The following is a 10,273-nucleotide window of genomic DNA, read 5'->3' on the forward strand; positions in this document are numbered from 1 at the left end:
AAAACATATATAAAAATACAGAGGAAGGTGATTCAACAACTGACAACGATCTTGCCAAGTGCGAAAAATTCTGCTTTAAACAATGAGATTTCTAACAAGGTGGCTCATGCGGGGTTAACTACCGTTGCCTCGTCCTGAATAAACACTGAAAAGAAAATCGGCAGTCTGTCTGCATGAGGATCTCAGCCCAGTCTGCAGAGAACGCCCACTACAATCTTCAAGTCTGGCCTGGACAGCATGGAGGCCGATGTGACTGGGACAGCCAAAACAAGAAGAAAGGTCCATTTCAATTGAAACTTACCTTTTTCTCCTTTGTGTCTTCCGTGCTTGAATACAAATTCCTGCCTGTAATGTTAAAGTGAATAATCAAAGACTTCATAGACAGATAGTCTCACATAGAACAGAGAAAATACATACAAAGCCACACTCCTTCACAGCCTCTGCCATCACACAGACAGATGATCTGAGGATGGGTCTAAGGCACTCGTGTCTGACGCCAGCGGCCGGCCTGCACGAGCTGTAGACACCCTTACGCTACACGCGACCCCGAACCAGAGTTCTGATAAAGGCATTAGCCAGGAGCGCTCCCGGGGTCATCCTCATCACTGGCGCTCGTGCGTCTCCCTCCGACGACTCCTGGTGACCCCCCTGCAGGACGGGACAGCAAACAGATCAACATTCACTGCCTCTAAACTCACGGTCTCCACAAACACACGATCTGGATGCGAGAGGCTGCGTTACCCCGTAGGATCCCAACCGGGCTCCGTCCTGCCGCCGCGTTACGGCGCGGTCACCGGCGCAGTTCAAGAGCCGAATCCACGCGACTACTAGTCAAAGGGTGCATTCCACCGAGACCCACGCGCGCGCTGTTACGGAGATAGAAGGGCCGCTCAGCGAACGAGTCTCGGCGCTCCGGGTTCCGCTAAAAATAAGCGGCTGGTTTATTTTCGCACGGAGCGTTGCCCATAGCGCACAGATCAGGAAGTGGACCGGTCAGAGATCCACTCAGATCACAAATAAAACTCATTGTTTACAGACCCTGTCCCTCGAGTACGATTTGTTCAAGTAAGGAGGGAGAGAAATGCATGATTGCGTTCTCTACCTCGCCTGGTTTACAGAACACTGTAAATTATATATAAGGATTAGTCAGTTCCGAGCGCTTGATGCAACTGCATGATGTACGCGATTTTACCTCAGCGAGAAATCACATGCAACGAGCAGTACTTTGATCTCACTGTCGCTTCTACATTGTCGCAAGCGTATTCACCCTAACGATATGATGGACTGATGAACCTGATGTCTGCATACAAAGGGACGGGGTGCCTCGGTTCCCACGGAAATAGGTGCCAGACACTCAAGCAAAAGCTGCGCCCAGCCGCAGGCGACATAGACGCTCCGCTTCCTGAAACGGTTCGGGTATGGACGCTGTAGGAGCGTCGGAACAACCGTCCGCGCGCACTGATCAACGCGGCGCAGACGGTGGAATCCCGGGCGCCTGGAACCACGACATGAGGTTCACACATGCAACAACTGGAAAAAAAACTTCAACCAGACACGACTGCAGCGTGCTGCTCCGTCTCCAGATTAATACCTGCTAAGCCTCTTCTCTCATATTAGCGAATATCTGAAAAACCCTGACCATCAACTTGTATTGATCCACAATTACGATGCTGCCGAACGGATGAAGGGAAGCCGTGCAACGACTTGGTAGGCCTCGTACAGCGATATAGCCAACATATAACATTGTCAGGTTAATCGACTTATCTCTCTACGGTACACTAAAAACTGAACTCGAGAGATAACTGTTCTGACTCAGATAATATAGTTTTGTGATTCTTATGCGTGATTTGCGTTCTACACTGAAGGAATGACCAGCATTTTAGCCGGGTCTGACCGGCAGAGTCTCGTCTGTGAGGGGAGGGAGTCGGGCGGTATCACACACATGCCCACATAGCACACACCTACGGCGTGCAGCCGCGTAGCAGCCAATATGTATATAGATTCATTTTATAACCGAACGCAAGAGCAGCATGAAAACACCTCAGTTGTGAGCATTACTCTAACGAGATGTAGAGTTAATGAGAAGTGTTGCCACCCGTAACTCCATCTCCGGCTGGTGGCGAACTAGCTTTTCTGGAGATTAACGCCCAATCAACTGAGGCGAACTACCCGCGACTTGTATGAGCAGGGGGCGGGATGTGTCAGCATTTGTCATTGACAACGCTCGGCACAAAAGCTAGCGAATAGCGACCAACCTTAACTGCACCGTGAAACAACAACCCACCCCCATTCCGTGTTCCAGCTGGGAGCAAACACGGCCCGCGGAGATCGGAGAGCCCACCACCTTGCCGCACTTATTTATTGGTCGTTTATATCCGCATAACTGTGGGTCCCCCGGCGGCAAACACATGGTAGCGTACCAACAAAAATGAATTATCCGTACGAACACCCATTTATAACGACCTATAGCCCTTTTACAGTAAAACTGTGTGGACGATGTAGCACGATAAACAGAGATACAGTCTATTTGCTGAAGTTCACCGGTACAAGGCAAGTAAAACAACCTACGACGAGAGGGAGCAAACAAGACTGTAGCGCCTTAGGGTGACCGCCAGCACTGCCTACACACTGACACATCTCTAGAGGTCTGGAAGCGTAGATGTGTGGCCAGTTACGCGTGGTTTGAGCGAGAGGATGGCGCGCGGGGTTCTCTGGATAGCGCCGCGAACGGTGATGCTGTTCGGCGGCGAAGTGGAGGGTTCGATCTGCTGCGCTGCATGTACAGTAAGAGTCCATCGTGGGTTTGAAGCGACACGTGCCACGGTTGCACAGAGCTGATCTCACTCCTCCCCGTTCTTGGTGCTCAGCCTGTCTGCCCGGGCAATGACATAAGGTATCAGATCGATCTACCGAACAATGCCAGTATCGCTTCCCTCAGTCCGATAAGCCCCATTTGGTGTGCGTGTGAGTACACAGTGCTATCTCAGACGAGATCTCTCACAGTAAACTAAGACCATCCGTGAATGTTGTCAATGAATATCTCAAAATGTCAAATCAGTTGTTGTGGTAATGAAGGACCTCCAAAAGTTACTGAGTTTTAATACATATTCCTTTAATTTGAAATTTCCTATAGTTGTCAACTAGGGCCTGTGCGATTATGGGTAAAAATCATAAATCACGATTATATTTGGTCAAATAACTCGATGAATCAGATTATTAACAAACAAACATTACTCCATTTACTGTGAAAACATGCGCCTTTATTTACAGGAACAAAAAATGCGGAACAACTATGTTGATTTAACAGTTCACCACTGACCGTTCATACGTATCCTTCCAACTCGAAAAAAACCATAAAGCTTAATAGAATTACGAACTAATTACAAAATAAAAACAATTCGGTTTCTTATTTACTCGATGATTAAACTATATTACGCGATTATCGCACAGAACACTAATAACAAAAAAACAACATTTCAACATAGAAAATACACCAATATCAAAAAAAGATATACGCATATACGGAGAAGTAGTAAAAACGACGATACAACAGAGTGGGGGAAATGAATAAAACAAAAACCATATAATAAAAAGAACAATAGATCACGACAGCGCGAGAAATCGAGACAACAGTCCGCGGCCCCTCCACTGCCAGACTACGCGCCCTCCTGTGGTCTGAGCGCTGCGTCTTCAGCATCACACTCCACCGCACGAGAGGATGCCCTCGCTCTGGGAAGCAGGGCATCCAGCTCACTGCCCAGGGCAGCAACGGAGGGCGGGCAGCAGAGAGATAATACCATTGTTGTACTAATCTTGATCATGTTTTCTTTAACCTTAGCTGCACTAGAGTGGGCTCTTTTTTGACCCCCGCTGAGGTCTGGTTTGTGCGTGAAGTATCTTTGTAATTACCATAATTTTCTGGACTATAAGCGCGCACCCAAACTAGAACGCAGCAGCTAAATTATAAGACATACATACACAAAAGGCCCGCACTGGACTGATAAGCCCAGGTGTTTTAATGTAATTACGCGCATTATGTAAGCGGTTCGTGCACAGAGGGGACAAAAATGAGAGAGATCAAGAACAAAGAATGGCTGATATATAGAAGAGAAACTACAAAATATATATAAATATCAACAAACCAAGTTGCATATTTGCATAAACGTATTCAAAGTGAGTAACCATTTAGTGAATAGTGACTAACAGAACAACTGTGCTGTGTCAAACTGTACTCCGTATCCAGCATAGCGTTTCAGACTCACACAACTTTTTCAACTATTCAAACTATAAACGGTCCGACCATCCAGCGCCGACAAAAAAAAAAAAAAAACAATAACATAGCCAACGAGTTCACCAAAGATAGGGAGGACACATAAACTCAAAGCATAAACAACACCACAAACATCGTTCTAGAACTCATCAGAGACCACACTACACGAAATCCACAAATATATACATACAGACAAAACAAAAGACTCACATCATAACAGACCAGCTATAGATCCATGCTGAAGCAAACCGCGCCAAGCTAAATATAATATAGAGAAGAGAGAGCGCGCAGGACACGAGCAATAAGAGCCCATAGAAAGATAACGCGACTGTCTCACACGTCAGCTAAAAATACACATAAGATAAGCACAACACGTTATAAACACAGAGAGCAGTACGAACATATGGGAAAAAGAACGCGGAACATACAATGAGAACAAGACATATTAAACGGATACAAATATATATTTTAAACAATATATACAAACACAGACATACATATACACAATGCATTAATAGATAATCATAGCCAATAAAACACAAATAAAATTATGTAAGATCATAAATGGATATTAATCAAAAAAACCCCAAGCCTTCCATAAGTGGGTCAAAAAGTGAGCCCTCGCCTGCATTTCTATGGGATCCTTCCTGATTCTTATCACCTGTTGCCTGTCAGGATACATTCCACCTGTAGACCACACAGACTACATCACACGTGACACCTCTCAGGAGATTATTTTACTAACGCAAGGATCTGATACCTGTCAGTATACATACATATACCATAATAAATAATACATACATATAATTAATGTCCTGTAAGGGTTATGACAACGCGACTCAACACACCCTCGCTTTACAACTATACCCCCGCGAAGGCTTAGGGTGGGGGGTATAGGACTATCCCACTAGATCAACGGACATGGATTGGATGGGGGTGGGTATGAGTACAGAAGAGGGAGAAGAGATGAGTTTTGAAAAGGATTAAGAATACTGTGAGGGTCTCAGAATAGCGGAGATATTTGCATCAACTCAATCCCTTTCAAACGTTTTTTTGAAAATGTAAAACAAGAAGTGTTATTTCTTAACCAAATGACGAAAAATGACAAATGGGCATAAAAACACATATGTCTAATAGTGTTCGCTTTTTGAACCCGCTTATGGAAGAGTGTAGGGTCCCAGTCACTCGTGCATCTTAAGGGTTAAACCTATTTGACTCAATGTTATCTTTGTCAGATCCAAGGTACTCAAGCGCAAACTCTTCTGTATCGCGCCGTGCGTTTACAGCACACGGAGAAGCTGACACTCAACATTTGTGGAACATATTTGACATACAATCTAAGTCACTGCACACGTGGGACATATCCTACGGGAGCTGAGTAATTGGTTGCCTCAGGGACATGTGTATACACTTGACAGCAGGCCCGGGGATCAACCCTAGACCCTCTGACCCATCCCCCCCCCCCAGGTTGACTCAAAGGTGAATAGAATGTTACCATACTGAGGGAGGTCAGTTAGTAGAGCTCCTGGGGGCTGCGGGTAGCCAGTTACCTCTGCTCCTGGAGCCTGCCTTTGATGCACCACCAAGAGGACAAGCAGGTTTCTGCTATGTCTGTTGAGAAGTAAAAGGTCAAACAAACACATTTATGATTATTACCAACCAGTACATTTCAATACATCCAGATGATTCAATGACTTAACCACGAGGTACTGAAACGCTCAATCCATGTACTCGGGGGATGTCTAAGCTTCAGCATGTGGCACCAACACACACAGATACAACCGCTTCTTTAAGCCATATTAATATAACAACCTTACACGTTACTTTTGCTCTTGACCATACTAGCCGAGCTTACCAGCTTGTAGCAAGACTTTCACGTGTCGCGCTAACCGCTGACTGAAGGTCATTGTCCTGCATTTCTAATATTCTCCAAAGACTTGAGACCCTGGAATATATTCTGCTCACGTTAAGGGTACGGTAGGTAAGAAAGGAAGAAACCAGCTTGGAGTGCCGCTAGAATTTTGAAAGTAAGCAGCCGCAAAAAACATCTGCCCTTCCTTCGCACTTTCCTGTCTACAGAGACCCTCCTCCAACACACACAACGGCGCAATGACCCAACTGAGGGCACGAGATAAGTTCTGTGACAGATGGAAGGCTGACAGGCAGTAGGCCATCCAGTTACCTTCTTAGCCGGGCGGCCAGATGGTCTGGTGTCGTTTTTACAGCGTCCACGGCTTCCACCAGATTGAGAATATGTTTTACGTATTTATTCTGTCCAAAAGCATTTAAATGTATTCTTGCTTCAGGATTTTAAGCGCTGTCCATGAGAATACTAACAACAAAGTGTTCTGAAGTGAATTACTATACCCCAGCCTCAACTGAACTTTATGATTAGATTTCCAGTGCAAACCAATTAAAGGCTACAATCTCTAGTAACTGATAGGGCTGGTCGATTATGGCAAAAATCATAATCTCGATTATTTGGGTCAATAATTGATATCACGATTATTAAAAACGATTATCCATTTACTTTGAAAAAATCAATTTATTGCAAAAAATGTTGAACGGTATGTTTTGAACAGTTTATTACCCTTAACTTTAATTATAACTCAACTGAAAAACACCAAAAAATAAAATTAAAATACACATTTAAAAAAAAAAGAAAAAATCGTTTTATTTCGATGTTATAGTTTTCATAATCGTTGCAAGCCAAAATCGTAATTGCGATTAAAATACGATTAATTGAGCAGCCCTAGTAACTGAGCACAACAACACCCTGTGTAGTGAGAACATACAGTACAATTGTATGCTATATTCTCGTTTGAACATTTGCTTGTGTGTGTCTGTTACTCACTCTGTTTCATAAGCTGGACGGCCAGGCAGGGGCAGTTGGAGCACATCAGGGAGAACATGCGCACCACCATGATGAACATCCCCGAGCTGAGCACCGGAGGCGTCACCACCAGCAGCTGCTGGATGTTGGTCAGCAGGTCACGGGACGCCACCTCCTGCAGAAGGTTCTGTGCGTACACAGTAATATTGAACGTCGGGAGTTCGATAGCAGTCAACACAAACACAGCAAACAGTGTGGCAAGTCTTACAAACCTCCTCGTGCTGAAAGTTGTCCACCAGTCTGGCGAAACAGAGGCAAGTGCTTTCGACTGATTTTTTATCCTGAAAGAAATGTTTAGGAATATAGCCATTAGTGAATCTCTACAATAAGTTACCCTGAAAGAAATGACTTGATTCCAGTTTAAAGGACAACAGTAATTGGAAAATAGATGGACTGAGTGTAGAACATTTCTTATCCGTCTTTTATTCTTCAGACAAGCTCATGTGTGCGTCAATTATGTTGACAAAGCGGCACCTCAGTGGCTCTAACTACAAAACTATTTCAAGTGTTTCTATTTTACGATCAAACACGAAAATATTGAGGCAAAGCTACATTTTTATGCCTACAGAAATCCAGCTGTGTGACTTACAATCTGTTTCTGTTATGCAACTGTGGCATTATTTACTCCTCATACAACTTCTACAAACTGAGCCAGAGTACATCAGTGCAGATCTTTGTGATGGGAACAACTATCAGGAACAACTGTTGATGTAGTTCCTGGCAAACTGAACTGTGTACATTCAACACATGACTAAGCACACAGGTCATACAACATTTATTCTCTCTTTATCTGTATATGATCTCCATTTAAATTGACATGTCATACAATGTTCCATCCCCTACTTCCTTAATGCGATTAAGATGCTGTTTGTATCGACTTTTCTTTCAGTGGTCATATAAATGTACAAAGCTAATAAGAATGGTACACGCAGGCCTCGTTCCCTCATTGATGTGAAAACAATGAACAAACCCATTAAGGTATAACTTGGCTTCTTATTTCCAACATGTTTTTCCTGGAATGAGAACTCCACTAGAGTCGAACCCCTGCTGTGATGGTGTTGCATTTTATACTTGTGTGACTTGGAGAATAAACGCACCTGGTGTGTGAGTCTCTGAGTCAACAGTGGCAGAGAATCAGCAACAAAGTGGAACTCGTCTGGAGTGATGCTCTGGCAGCAGTTGGCTGCGATGGCCAGGGCGTTCCTCTGAGCGTTGATGCTGAAGAACTCCAGGTACAGCAGGCAGTCAGCGAGGCCCCCCTGTGAGCAGGACATGAAAACAGTGTTGCTGAGCGTCATTGTGGCGGACAGACAGGACAATTTAAGGGGGAAGACAAAAAGGACACTTACAGCCTGCAAAATGGCTTTGCTGTGTCGCCTTGACAACATCTCCAGGGCGGTCAGGGCCTGCTCTGCTACGTCAATGAACTGGATAACCTGCAGCTGCACACACCGAGGTGGAACAAGGCATTAGCATATCAAAAAGACACCGTTGCAAATGAACAAGCGATCGAGGACAGAGAGGTGGTGTCTTACCTTCTCCAGGAAGACAGGGATCGCATCGACCACCACAGCAGAGGAGCGGGGGAGCGCCTCCATCATATACGTGAGTGCACGAGAGGCGTGATTCATCTGCGGGCACGGATCACACGCATGAATAAACAGGCATTACAAAGAATAGAAGACACAAACAATGAGCAATAATTAAAGAAATATCATTAATACTCACAATATCAAAGTTATGCTCCATTTGCAACAGTGTAATCTGTGAAGGAAAAGTAGAATGTTCATTTGGAATTAGAGTAGTGGTAGTCAAAGATCACAGGAACAACATTTAACAAAAGTATTTTTCATTTTCTATGAAAAGCGTTCTGATCGCACAATTCAGAATGAGAAGACCTTAAAGTCCACTTGGTACAAATATCTATTTATGTAATAAAACCACGCAACGCAATATCACTGAGAGTGACATATTATTCAAACCGTTTTTAATTTTTTTTAAATAGTCATGATATAGAGTGCCACAGTGACGCGTCCTAAAACGCGGAAGTAAGCATTTTACCACTTCTGGTTCCCTGGTCTTCATAGATTTAGGAAAATATCTGGAAATAAGGTCTGTGGTTGAGACACATTTAAGAGACGGATCACGTTTTGTTCTACGACATTAAATACATCAGCAGTGACCAGGGATTTTGGGCCCCATGAAAATATATCACATTGGTTACTTAAAAATGTTTTTCTTAATGTTCAAAAATTATCTGGACCCCTGTCAGTCACGGGCCCTTAGAATCGTCCTAACTTTTTACCCCCTTACGGCGCCCCTGGCTGTGACCCCACTGGTGATTTTTGAAGAGTTGACGTGTCTGAAAAACTATGGTTGTTAACAAGTGGCTGAATAGGACTACAGAAGTTGTCGAGGATGTTGTACCGCAGGTCTTTCCTTCCTGCAGCGGTCAGACTATACAACCAGCACAGCCCCTAGTTGACGCCCAACCCCCACACAAACCACAACAGACTATATCACCCCTTGCTGCTAAATACCAACAAACTATGTTCAAAATGTGCACATGCCGCCTAAATCTTAAGAACTGTTACAGGATGTGTTTTTTTTTTAATTATGTAACTTTTTATTTTTTAATGATATCATAACTTAGTACTTTTTTTAAATGCATGTCACATATTTAACATATGCAACATTAAGCTGCCTGTGGCTCTTTTTCCTGCTGTAACTACCGTGGGACTAATAAAGGTATTCTGATTCTGTACGTCATTACACCGAACACGTAAACACTCCTCAAAGTTTGTTTGCCCTGTTCTGCTTGAAAGCAAGTCACTGCCTCCTGCAAACGGTTCAAACAAACGCTTCAACTTGTACCATTTAGAGTCTGTAGTTTTGGATATGGATCTGAAGTTGGCGTGACGTTGAAGCAGCGACCCTGCTGTAGTTCCTTTATAGCATAACGTTAGCATTTTGCTTCTGGCGACTAGATTTATGATTAAAACATTATAAAAGTAGACATGTGGAGATGATCCGGCTGAACAAAACGTGATCCGTCTCTTAGATGTGTTTCAACCTCAGACCTTATTTCAGCTATTTTCCAAAACCCTATG

At 43.9% G+C, this 10,273-nt stretch overlaps 2 protein-coding genes across 4 annotated transcripts in view; both read right to left on the reverse strand.

Annotated features, from left to right (window-relative positions):
- The window catches only part of trip12 (thyroid hormone receptor interactor 12), a 32,718-nt gene extending 23,727 nt beyond the window's left edge, over nucleotides 1-8,991 (reverse strand). For 2 of the 3 annotated variants that reach the window (XM_010773448.1, XM_010773446.1), the window contains exons 1-6: nucleotides 8,892-8,991; nucleotides 8,699-8,794; nucleotides 8,513-8,605; nucleotides 8,261-8,422; nucleotides 7,376-7,444; nucleotides 7,125-7,290 (exon numbers count right to left, since the gene is read on the reverse strand). In XM_010773448.1, coding sequence (XP_010771750.1) covers nucleotides 7,125-7,290; nucleotides 7,376-7,444; nucleotides 8,261-8,422; nucleotides 8,513-8,605; nucleotides 8,699-8,794; nucleotides 8,892-8,912 — 607 coding nt within the window. In that variant the 5' untranslated portion in view covers nucleotides 8,913-8,991. The remainder of the gene's footprint in view (nucleotides 1-7,124; nucleotides 7,291-7,375; nucleotides 7,445-8,260; nucleotides 8,423-8,512; nucleotides 8,606-8,698; nucleotides 8,795-8,891) is intronic. The other variant, XM_010773447.1, reaches the window with a different exon arrangement.
- Nucleotides 1-10,273, reverse strand: part of pde6d (phosphodiesterase 6D, cGMP-specific, rod, delta) — an 818,526-nt gene that overhangs the window by 172,471 nt on the left and 635,782 nt on the right. The gene's annotated exons all lie outside the window — the stretch shown is intronic.

This window comes from Notothenia coriiceps, unplaced genomic scaffold (genome assembly GCF_000735185.1).
Source record: "Notothenia coriiceps isolate Sejong01 unplaced genomic scaffold, NC01 NC01_scaffold00012568, whole genome shotgun sequence".
Classification (NCBI taxonomy): domain Eukaryota; kingdom Metazoa; phylum Chordata; class Actinopteri; order Perciformes; family Nototheniidae; genus Notothenia; species Notothenia coriiceps.